Genomic DNA, 12,500 nt, shown 5'->3' with positions numbered 1-12,500 from the left:
ATCACCATCACCATCACCACCATCATCACCATCACCATCATTACCATCACCACCACCATCACCACCATCACCATCATTACCATCATTACCATCATCACCACCATCACCATCACCACCACCATCACCATCATCACCACCATCACCATCATTACCATCATCACCACCACCATCATCACCATCACCACCATCACCACCATCATCACCATCACCACCACCACCACCACCATCACCACCAGGCAGTGAGAGGAAGGGTGTACGTTCTGTGCACAGCCAGGCAGTGAGGAGCACGGTGTGTGGGGTCCAGGCCAGGAGGAGGGGACACACTGACACACTGACACACTGACACAGCATGGAGCAGTCGTTCAGGATAGACACCGCTCCCCCCAACACCTTGCTCTCTGCAGACCTCGACTCCACTTGGTCAGTCTGTGTGTGTATATATATATATATATATGTGTGTGTGTGGTATGGTGTGGTGTGGTGGTGTGTGTGTGTGTGTGCGTGTGCGTGCGCCAGTGTGTGTGTGTGTGTGTGTGTGTGTTCTGCTGTTGTTGTTGTTGGTGGTGGTAGTGGTGGTGGTGGTGTGTGTGTGTGTGTGTGCGCGCTCTTGGATCAAGCCAAACACGATCATAATGAGAATACTTGTTCTACTACTACTTAGTGCTGCTGCTACAGCTACATCTACTACTCAGTGACTGCCACTATTGCTGCTGACTATTTCTGCTGCTGCTACTACTATTTCCACTACTACTACTGATAATACTGATGACACTGGTATCACTGTTGTGTGCAGGCTGGGAGGGGAGGTAAGCCAGAGCAAGGTGAAACCTCTGCCCCTCAACACTGCCAGACTGAAACACTTTCGCCAGGTCACCAGGGGGGCTGTTGTGAGTGTGTGTCACAGTGTGTGTGTGTGTGTGTGTGTGTCTGTGTGTGTGTGTGTGTGTGTGTGTGTGTGACCTATGAGTATGTGAATAAGTTCTCTTTTTATTAAGAATGCAGCCGATACGAGTAACAACGATTTAAAAAGTTATCGATTTTCAGTAAGGACGCTACCACCTAAAATAAAGACCCTTTAAAGAAGAGAAAATGTCATGCTTGTGTGTGACACGCACGCACGCACACGCACACACACACACACACACACACACACACACCACACCACACACACACACACACTCACTCACTCTCTCTCTCACTCACACACAAGGGTACGCGTGCAGAGATGGAGAGAGGGAGAGAGGTGAGCCATCTTTGCATACGGTAGGCATTCGGTTTTTTTCGCACAAATACACACACGTCAGATAAGGTGCCGGTAGACATGAGAGATGGACACACTCTCCACATTGCCCTCCGTGACGGTAGATATGACAGGACACACTCTCCACATTGTGACGGTAGACATGACAGGACACACTCTCCACATTGTGACGGTAGACATGACAGGACACACTCTCCACATTGTGACGGTAGACATGACAGCGGACACACTCTCCACATTGTGACGGTAGACATGACAGGACACACTCTCCACATTGTGACGGTAGACATGACACACTCGCCACATTGTGACGGTAGACATGACATGACACACTCTCCACATTGTGACGGTAGACATGACAGGACGCACTCTCCACATTGTGACGGTAGACATGACAGGACACACTCTCCACATTGTGACGTTAGACATGACAGGACACACTCCACATTGTGACGGTAGACATGACAGGACACACTCTCCACATTGTGACGGTAGACATGACAGTGGACACACTCTCCACATTGTGACGGTAGACATGACAGGACACACTCTCCACATTGTGACGGTAGACATGACAGGACACACTCTCCACATTGTGACGGTAGACATGACAGGACACACTCTCCACATTGTGACGGTAGACATGACAGTGGACACACTCTCCACATTGTGACGGTAGACATGACAGGATACACTCTCCACATTGTGACGGTAGACATGACAGGACACACTCTCCACATTGTGACGGTAGACATGACAGGACACACTCTCCACATTGTGACGGTAGACATGACAGGACACACTCTCCACATTGTGACGGTAGACATGACAGTGGACACACTTTCCACATTGTGACGGTAGACATGACAGGACACACTCTCCACATTGTGACGGTAGACATGACAGGACACACTCTCCACATTGTGACGGTAGACATGACAGTGGACACACTTTCCACATTGTGACGGTAGACATGACAGGACACACTCTCCACATTGTGACGGTAGACATGACAGGACACACTCTCCACATTGTGACGGTAGACATGACAGTGGACACACTCTCCACATTGTGACGGTAGACATGACAGGACACACTCTCCACATTGTGACGGTAGACATGACAGGACACACTCTCCACATTGTGACGGTAGACATGACAGGACACACTCTCCACATTGTGACGGTAGACATGACAGGACACACTCTCCACATTGTGACGGTAGACATGACAGTGGACACACTTTCCACATTGTGACGGTAGACATGACAGGACACACTCTCCACATTGTGACGGTAGACATGACAGTGGACACACTCTCCACATTGTGACGGTAGACATGACAGGACACACTCTCCACATTGTGACGGTAGACATGACAGTGGACACACTTTCCACATTGTGACGGTAGACATGACAGGACACACTCTCCACATTGTGACGGTAGACATGACAGGACACACTCTCCACATTGTGACGGTAGACATGACAGTGGACACACTCTCCACATTGTGACGGTAGACATGACAGGACACACTCTCCACATTGTGACGGTAGACATGACAGGACACACTCTCCACATTGTGACGGTAGACATGACAGGACACACTCTCCACATTGTGACGGTAGACATGACAGGACGCACTCTCCACATTGTGACGGTAGACATGACAGGACACACTCTCCACATTGTGACGTTAGACATGACAGGACACACTCCACATTGTGACGGTAGACATGACATGACACACTCTCCACATTGTGACGGTAGACATGACAGTGGACACACTCTCCACATTGTGACGGTAGACATGACAGGACACACTCTCCACATTGTGACGGTAGACATGACAGGACACACTCTCCACATTGTGACGGTAGACATGACAGTGGACACACTCTCCACATTGTGACGGTAGACATGACAGGATACACTCTCCACATTGTGACGGTAGACATGACAGGACACACTCTCCACATTGTGACGGTAGACATGACAGAACACACTCTCCACATTGTGACGGTAGACATGACAGGACACACTCTCCACATTGTGACGGTAGACATGACAGTGGACACACTTTCCACATTGTGACGGTAGACATGACAGGACACACTCTCCACATTGTGACGGTAGACATGACAGGACACACTCTCCACATTGTGACGGTAGACATGACAGTGGACACACTCTCCACATTGTGACGGTAGACATGACAGGACACACTCTCCACATTGTGACGGTAGACATGACAGGACACACTCTCCACATTGTGACGGTAGACATGACACACTCCCCACATTGTGACGGTAGACATGACAGCGGACACACTCTCCACATTGCCCTGTGTGACGGTAGCCGGGCAATGTTCCGACTTGCAGCCAGGCACTCTGTTAGCGGAACAACATGAAACCCTGTGTGTCCACCATGTCTGTGAGGAAGAAAAGGAAAGAGAGACCGTCGACCTCTGACGTCATTCTCTCTGTCTGTGTGCGTTTACATGAACTTTTCCGGGCCCGTGCATATGTTAAGTTTGCATAAATACATCCACACAGGCTTACCAACACGCATAAATCTGCGGAATGGCAGCTTGTTTGTTCTTTTTGTTATTATCTTCTTTTTTTTTTTTTTTTTTTTTTTTTTAGCCTAAAGAAACTGTTCTGCTTTAATTTTGTCTCTCCCTCCCTGCCCCCCTAACCACTACACTTTGAGTGGTGGTCTGCGTGCTAGTGTTTGGGATGAGACGACAAATGCACCACATACTCAGCGTAAAATGATACAAAACGGTTGTCCTGAGCCAGATTCTGTAGAACAGTCCACTTTGATGGCAAAAACAAATATATTTGCAGAAATGAATAATTATATATATATTTATGTGTGTCGTGTGTGGGTGGGTGTGGGTGTGGATGTGGGTGGTGCTGCAGTCTATATTCGCTGAGCGGTTTCTGAGCCTAAATTAGGATATTTTCTGGTCTGTTTGATTCAGACAGAAAAGTCTTCTGATCTGATTCGGTTCGAACAGAACTGACCTGACCTGACTTAACTTGACCTTCTTATCTATATTTATTATGTACATTACATTTATGTGTTGATTTATTGATGTGTTTATCTATCAATGTATTTGACCTATTTTGTCATGTAACACTCACCCCTTGCCCTCGTCAGCTACACCCCCCCCCTCCACCTCCTCCCCTACCCCTATCATCCCTGCAGCATGTGTCCGGTTCTCAGTGCCCGTCCAGCACACTGAGTCAGACACCTGTCAACCTCCCCCCCCCCTTCACCCCCCTTCCACCTATGTCTCTCTCTGTCTCTCCTTCTCTCTCTGTTCGAATGGCTGTGAATGATGAAATAATGGGTATTTTGATTGTGTTTTGATTTTTTTTTTCTTCTTCTCATTTTCGCTTTTTTAGCTTTATTCCCTCTTTAGGGCGAGGGCTGGATGTAAAAAAGCATGTTACTTGCTTATCTGTTACCCTCGATAATAAAGATTTTGTCTTTGTCTTTTGTCTTTGTCTGTCTCTCTTTCTCTGTTTCTCTTTCTCTCTCTCTCTCTCTTTGTCTGTCTCTATCTCCCTCTCTTTTTCCTGCTCTCTCTCTCTCTCATTGCTCTCTCTTTCTGTGTCTCTGTCTCACATCTCTCTTTCTGTGTCTCTGTCTCTCCCTCTCTCTCTCTCTCTCTCTTCCTGCTCTCTATGTGTCTATGCCTCTGTCTGTCTGTCTGTCTCTTTCTTCTCCTTGAAGCGGAAATTCCAACTGATTGACCTGCCCTGACCTGGTTTGCTTTGCCCTGCCCTGTTTTCCAGCTGAGCATTCTGGAGACGGGTCACGTGTCTGTGGAGGTGGTGAGGAGGAGGGGGGACCAGGAACGGCTGGCGGAGCTCTACGTCATCTCCGGGGACGGACAGGAGGTGGGGTGGGGATGTGGGTCAGGGGGTGAGGTTGGGACAGGTGTGGGGTGTGGGTCAGGGGGTGATGTTGGGACAGGTGTGGTGTGGGTCAGGGGGTGAGGTTGGGACAGGTGTGGGGTGTGGGTCAGGGGGTGAGGTTGGGACAGGTGTGGGGTGTGGGTCAGGGGGTGAGGTTGGGACAGGTGTGGGGTGTGGGTCAGGGGGTGATGTTGGGACAGGTGTGGGGTGTGGGTCAGGGGGTGAGGTTGGGACAGGTGTGGGGTGTGGGTGTGGGTCAGGGGGTGATGTTGGGACAGGTGGGGGGTGTGGGTCAGGGGGTGAGGTTGGGACAGGTGTGGGGTGTGGGTCAGGGGGTGAGGTTGGGACAGGTGTGGGGTGTGGGTCAGGGGGTGATGTTGGGACAGGTGTGGGGTGTGGGTCAGGGGGTGATGTTGGGACAGGTGTGGGGTGTGGGTCAGGGGGTGATGTTGGGACAGGTGTGGTGTGGGTCAGGGGGTGATGTTGGGACAGGTGTGGGGTGTGGGTCAGGGGGTGAGGTTGGGTCAGGTGTGGGGGTGTGGGTCAGGGGGTGAGGTTGGGACAGGTGTGGGGTGTGGGTCAGGGGGTGATGTTGGGACAGGTGTGGGGTGTGGGTCAGGGGGTGAGGTTGGGTCAGGTGTGGGGTGTGGGTCAGGGGGTGAGGTTGGGACAGGTGTGGTGTGTGGGTCAGGGGGTGATGTTGGGTCAGGTGTGGGGTGTGGGTCAGGGGGTGAGGTTGGGACAGGTGTGGGGTGTGGGTCAGGGGGTGATGTTGGGACAGGTGTGGGGTGTGGGTCAGGGGGTGATGTTGGGACAGGTGTGGGGTGTGGGTCAGGGGGTGATGTTGGGACAGTTGTTGGTCAGGGGGTGATGTTGGGACAGGTGTGGGGTGTGGGTCAGGGGCTGATGTTGGGACAGTTGTTGGTCAGGGGGTGATGTTGGGACAGGTGTGGGATGTGGGTCAGGGGGTGATGTTGGGACAGGTGGGGGGTGTGGGTCAGGGGGTGATGTTGGGACAGGTGGGGGGTGTGGGTCAGGGGGTGATGTTGGGACAGGTGGGGGTGTGGGTCAGGGGGTGAGGTTGGGACAGGTGTGGGGTGTGGGTCAGGGGGTGATGTTGGGACAGGTGGGGGGTGTGGGTCAGGGGGTGATGTTGGGACAGGTGGGGGATGTGGGTCAGGGGGTGAGGTTGGGACAGGTGTGGGGTGTGGGTCAGGGGGTGATGTTGGGACAGGTGGGGGGTGTGGGTCAGGGGGTGAGGTTGGGACAGGTGTGGGGTGTGGGTCAGGGGGTGATGTTGGGACAGGTGGGGGGTGTGGGTCAGGGGGTGATGTTGGGACAGGTGTGGGGTGTGGGTCAGGGGGTGAGGTTGGGACAGGTGGGGGATGTGGGTCAGGGGGTGAGGTTGGGACAGGTGTGGGGTGTGGGTCAGGGGGTGATGTTGGGACAGTTGTTGGTCAGGGGGTGATGTTGGGACAGGTGTGGGGTGTGGGTCAGGGGCTGATGTTGGGACAGTTGTTGGTCAGGGGGTGATGTTGGGACAGGTGTGGGATGTGGGTCAGGGGGTGATGTTGGGACAGGTGGGGGGTGTGGGTCAGGGGGTGATGTTGGGACAGGTGGGGGGTGTGGGTCAGGGGGTGATGTTGGGACAGGTGGGGGTGTGGGTCAGGGGGTGAGGTTGGGACAGGTGTGGGGTGTGGGTCAGGGGGTGATGTTGGGACAGGTGGGGGGTGTGGGTCAGGGGGTGATGTTGGGACAGGTGGGGGATGTGGGTCGGGGGGTGAGGTTGGGACAGGTGTGGGGTGTGGGTCAGGGGGTGATGTTGGGATAGGTGGGGGGTGTGGGTCAGGGGGTGAGGTTGGGACAGGTGTGGGGTGTGGGTCAGGGGGTGATGTTGGGACAGGTGGGGGGTGTGGGTCAGGGGGTGATGTTGGGACAGGTGGGGGGTGTGGGTCAGGGGGTGAGGTTGGGACAGGTGGGGGATGTGGGTCAGGGGGTGAGGTTGGGACAGGTGTGGGGTGTGGGTCAGGGGGTGATGTTGGGACAGGTGGGGGGTGTGGGTCAGGGGGTGAGGTTGGGACAGGTGGGGTGTGGGGTGTGGGTCAGGGGGTGAGGTTGGGACAGGTGTGGGGTGTGGGGGTGTGGGTCAGGGGGTGAGGTTGGGACAGGTGTGGTGTGGGTCAGGGGGTGAGGTTGGGACAGGTGTGGGGTGTGGGTCAGGGGGTGAGGTTGGGACAGGTGTGGGGTGTGGGTCAGGGGGTGAGGTTGGGACAGGTGTGGTGTGGGTCAGGGGGCTATAGGGTGAGGTTGGTGAGGCAGCGGTGGAATGTTGTGGGGTGGTGGGGATGAGGTTGGGGTGTGGATGAGGTTGGAGTTGGTAAGGATGTGTTTTCAAACACGCAAGGTGGGTAGAGTTGACTATTTACAATCAATCAATAATTTTTCTCATTCTCTCTCGCCTTGACTACTGTAATTCTCTATTGTCTGGTTTACCTGCTTCATCCATTCAGTCCCTTCATCGCATACAAAACTCTGCTGCCCGACTCGTCCTCAGAAAGAAAAGATCTGAGCACATCACTCATCTTTTGCAACGTCTCCGCTGGCTCCCTGTCTCACACAGAATAAAGTACAAGATCAGCACTCTAAGTTATAAATGTATTCACAAATCTGCCCTTTCCTATGTCTGTGCCTGCCTTCACCTCTACACTCCATCTCGCTCACTACGATCGGCTTCGGATCCACCCAGATTCAAATACTCGATTGTTGTCCGCCGTTCTTTCTCTGTCTCTGGACCTTGTAATTGGAATGAACTTCCTCTATCGCTTCGTCAGGTCTCCGAACTCATCTCTTTCGAGTCTGGCCTTAAAACCCACCTTTTCCCAAAATAACCTCCCTTCCCTGCCTCTTCCTTGTCTTCAGTTTTTTTTTTGTTTTTTTTTTGTTTGTTTATTTTTGTTTGTTTTGTTTTTTGTTTTGTTTCCCCCCAGTTTTAGAGTTATGCATGCGTTTGAATGCCTAGAGCGAAAGCGCATTAATTTGTCTCTGCACACGATTCAGCGCTATATGAATATAAATACAATAAAAATATAAATAGAATAATAACAATCACCAGCTTATGGTCTTATTAACGGCAGCGATTGAACTTTGTTTTTTCTTGCCGCCATCATTGCAGATCTGTGTTGAGCAGTGGAAGGTAGACGGGGTGGGTACAGGCGACGACCTGTCCGCCCACACAGGCTGTGGTGACCGGACGTGGAAAACGTTCACCTACACCACCCTGCCGGAAAAGTACTGGAGGAAATACGCCCATGCGCGCAGGTAATAATAACGTGTGTGTGTGTGTGTGTGAGTGTGTGTGTGTGTGTGTGTGTGTGTGTGTGTGTGCTTGCGCGCGCGTGCTGTGTATTCTTTACGTTGTCTTATCTTTTCATTGTGAGTGATGTTAGACGAGGGAGACGTGTGTGTGTGTGTGTGTGTGTGTGTGTGTGTGTGTGTGTGTGTGTTCTCCCTGTGTGTGTGTGTGTGTGTGTGTGTGTGTTTCTATCTGCCTATCTCATTATAATACATAATACCGCAAAGTGTTGACTTCAGGTGCTTTTGTAAGCTGTTGGTGTTTTGCTCAGAATCAGTATAGCCCACTAAGGGCACCCCTAAGTGCCAAGTGCTACATGTCGGGGTGTGTCATGTGACGGCGTATTGCTACATGTCGGGGTGTGTCATGTGACGGTGTGTTGCTACATGTCGGGGTGTGTCATGTGACGGTGTGTTGCTACATATCGGGGTGTGTGACGGTGTGTTGCTACATGTCGGGGTGTGTCATGTGACGGTGTGTTGCTACATGTCGGGGTGTGTCATGTGACGGCGTATTGCTACATATCAGGGTGTGTGACGGTGTGTTGCTACATGTCGGGGTGTGTCATGTGACGGCGTATTGCTACATGTCAGGGTGTGTGACGGTGTGTTGCTACATGTCGGGGTGTGTCATGTGACGGTGTGTTGCTACATGTCGGGGTGTGTCATGTGACGGTGTGTTGCTACATGTCGGGGTGTGTCATGTGACGGTGTGTTGCTACATGTCGGGGTGTGTCATGTGATGATGTGTTGCTACATGTCGGGGTGTGTGACGGTGTGTTGCTACATATCGGTGTGTATCATGTGATCATGTGTTGCTACATGTCGGGGTGTGTCATGTGACGGTGTGTTGCTACATGTCGGGGTGTGTCATGTGATCATGTGTTGCTACATGTCGGGGTGTGTCATGTGACGGTGTATTGCTACATGTCGGGGTGTGTCATGTGACGGTGTGTTGCTACATGTCGGGGTGTGTCATGTGACGGTGTGTTGCTACATGTCGGGGTGTGTCATGTGACGGTGTGTTGCTACATGTCGGGGTGTGTCATGTGATCATGTGTTGCTACATGTCGGGGAGTGTCATGTGACGGTGTGTTGCTACATATCGGTGTGTATCATGTGATCATGTGTTGCTACATGTCGGGGAGTGTCATGTGACGGTGTGTTGCTACATATCGGTGTGTATCATGTGATCATGTGTTGCTACATGTCGGGGAGTGTCATGTGACGGTGTGTTGCTACATATCGGTGTGTATCATGTGATCATGTGTTGCTACATGTCGGGGAGTGTCATGTGACGGTGTGTTGCTACATGTCGGGGTGTGTCATGTGATCATGTGTTGCTACATGTCGGGGAGTGTCATGTGACGGTGTGTTGCTACATATCGGTGTGTATCATGTGATCATGTGTTGCTACATGTCGGGGAGTGTCATGTGACGGTGTGTTGCTACATGTCGGTGTGTATCATGTGATTATGTGTTGCTACATGTCGGGGAGTGTCATGTGACGGTGTGTTGCTACATATCGGTGTGTATCATGTGATCATGTGTTGCTACATGTCGGGGAGTGTCATGTGACGGTGTGTTGCTACATGTCGGGGTGTGTCATGTGATCATGTGTTGCTACATGTCGGGGTGTGTCATGTGACGGTGTGTTGCTACATGTCGGGGTGTGTCATGTGATCATGTGTTGCTACATGTCGGGGTGTGTCATGTGACGGTGTGTTGCTACATGTCGGGGTGTGTCATGTGATCATGTGTTGCTACATGTCGGGGTGTGTCATGTGACGATGTATTGCTACATGTCGGGGTGTGTCATGTGACGGTGTGTTGCTACATGTCGGGGTGTGTCATGTGACGGTGTGTTGCTACATGTCGGGGTGTGTCATGTGACGGTGTATTGCTACATGTCGGGGTGTGTCATGTGATCATGTGTTGCTGCATGTCGGGGTGTGTCATGTGACGGTGTGTTGCTACATGTCGGGGTGTGTCATGTGACGGTGTGTTGCTACATGTCGGGGTGTGTCATGTGATCATGTGTTGCTACATGTCGGGGAGTGTCATGTGACGGTGTGTTGCTACATATCGGTGTGTATCATGTGATCATGTGTTGCTACATGTCGGGGAGTGTCATGTGACGGTGTGTTGCTACATATCGGTGTGTATCATGTGATCATGTGTTGCTACATGTCGGGGAGTGTCATGTGACGGTGTGTTGCTACATGTCGGTGTGTATCATGTGATCATGTGTTGCTACATGTCGGGGTGTGTCATGTGACGGTGTGTTGCTACATGTCGGGGTGTGTCATGTGATCATGTGTTGCTACATGTCGGGGTGTGTCATGTGACGGTGTGTTGCTACATGTCGGGGTGTGTCATGTGATTATGTGTTGCTACATGTCCGGGTGTGTCATGTGACGATGTGTTGGTCATTGGGCGGACAGGTTCGTGGACCTGGTCAAGTCCAAGACGCCCAAAGTGACCATGTACTCTGACAGGGCCAAGGGGGTTCTCATGGAGAACTGGCCGCCAAACTTTGAGGCCACCTTCTTTCTGGGTCAGTCTTCCTTCTTCTGTCCACGTCGTCTGTGTGTGTGTGTGTGTGTGTGTGTGTGTGTGTGTGTGTGTATAATATACATATAATAGACAGACAGACAGACAGACAGACAGATGTGTATATGTGGCAGTGAGGTCCACATACATGATGACGACGACGATGATGGTGATAATGATGATGACGACGATGATGATGGTGATGATGATGATGATGACGACGATGATGATGGTGATGATGAGGATGGCGACGATGATTATGGTGATGATGATGATGACGACGATGATTATGGTGAAAATGATGATGATGATGATGGTGTTTATGGTGATAATGATGATGATGACGACGATGATTATGGTGATAATGATGATGACGACGATGATTATGGTGATGATGATGATGATGGTGATTATGGTGATAACGATGATGATGATGGTGATAATGATGATGACGACGATGATGATGGTGATAATGATGATGATGATGATGATGGTGATAATGATGATGACGACGATGATGGTGATGATTGTGATGATGATGGTAATGGTGGTGATGATGATGATGATAATGGGGATGATGATGGTGATGGTGATGATTGTGATGATGGTGGTGGTGATGATGATGATAATTATGTTGATAATGATGATGACGACGACGGTGATGATGATGATGATGATGGTGGTGATGGTGGTGGTGGTGATGATGATGATGGTGATGATGGTGATAATGATGATGATGGTGGTAATGATGATGATGATGGATATGATGATGGTGATGAATGATGATGATGATGGTGATGATGATGATGATGATGGTGATGATGTTGGTGATAATGATGGTGATGGTGGTGATGATGATGATGATGATGGATATGATGATGGTGATGAATGATGATGATGGTGATAATGATGATGATGGTGATGATGATGATGATGGTGATGGTGATGATGATGATGGATATGATGATGGTGATGATGATGATGATGGTGATGGTAGTGATCATGATTGTGATGGTGGTGATGATGATGATGATGGATATGATGATGATGATGATGGTGATGATGAAGGTGATGATGAAGGTGATGGTGTCCCCCAGGCCCCAGAATCACGCTGTGTGGCAGTGAGGTCCACATCCAGGAGGAGAGCGGAGCGTCCCTCTTCTTCCAGCGTGACTCCCTGCACACTTTGGTCAACCCCTACACCTTGGACCTCGTGCAACACGCCGTCATGGTCAGTCTGTCTGTCTGTCTGTCAGTCAGTCAATTAATCGACCACCAATCAATTAATCACTTACGCTGCTGGTCAGGCATCTGCTTACAGATGTGGTGTTGCCTATATGGGTTTGTCCGAACGCTGTGATGCCTCGTTGAGTAACCGAACTGCACTGAACTGTCGTGTTGTGCT

At 51.0% G+C, this 12,500-nt stretch overlaps 1 protein-coding gene across 3 annotated transcripts in view; it reads left to right on the top strand.

Annotated features, from left to right (window-relative positions):
• LOC143298839 (uncharacterized) overlaps nt 1-12,500 on the top strand; it is a 27,069-nt gene that overhangs the window by 6,958 nt on the left and 7,611 nt on the right. The window contains exons 2-7 of one of the 3 annotated variants that reach the window (XM_076611838.1): nt 275-420; nt 794-887; nt 5,069-5,173; nt 8,364-8,509; nt 10,987-11,099; nt 12,193-12,326. In XM_076611838.1, coding sequence (XP_076467953.1) covers nt 350-420; nt 794-887; nt 5,069-5,173; nt 8,364-8,509; nt 10,987-11,099; nt 12,193-12,326 — 663 coding nt within the window. In that variant the 5' untranslated portion in view covers nt 275-349. Of the gene's footprint in view, nt 1-270; nt 421-793; nt 888-5,068; nt 5,174-8,363; nt 8,510-10,986; nt 11,100-12,192; nt 12,327-12,500 lie in introns of all 3 variants that reach the window. The other 2 variants (XM_076611839.1, XM_076611837.1) reach the window with 2 other exon arrangements.

Source organism: Babylonia areolata, chromosome 24, assembly GCF_041734735.1.
Source record: "Babylonia areolata isolate BAREFJ2019XMU chromosome 24, ASM4173473v1, whole genome shotgun sequence".
Lineage (NCBI taxonomy): Eukaryota > Metazoa > Mollusca > Gastropoda > Neogastropoda > Buccinidae > Babylonia > Babylonia areolata.
This window is presented reverse-complemented; position numbering and strand designations above follow the sequence as displayed.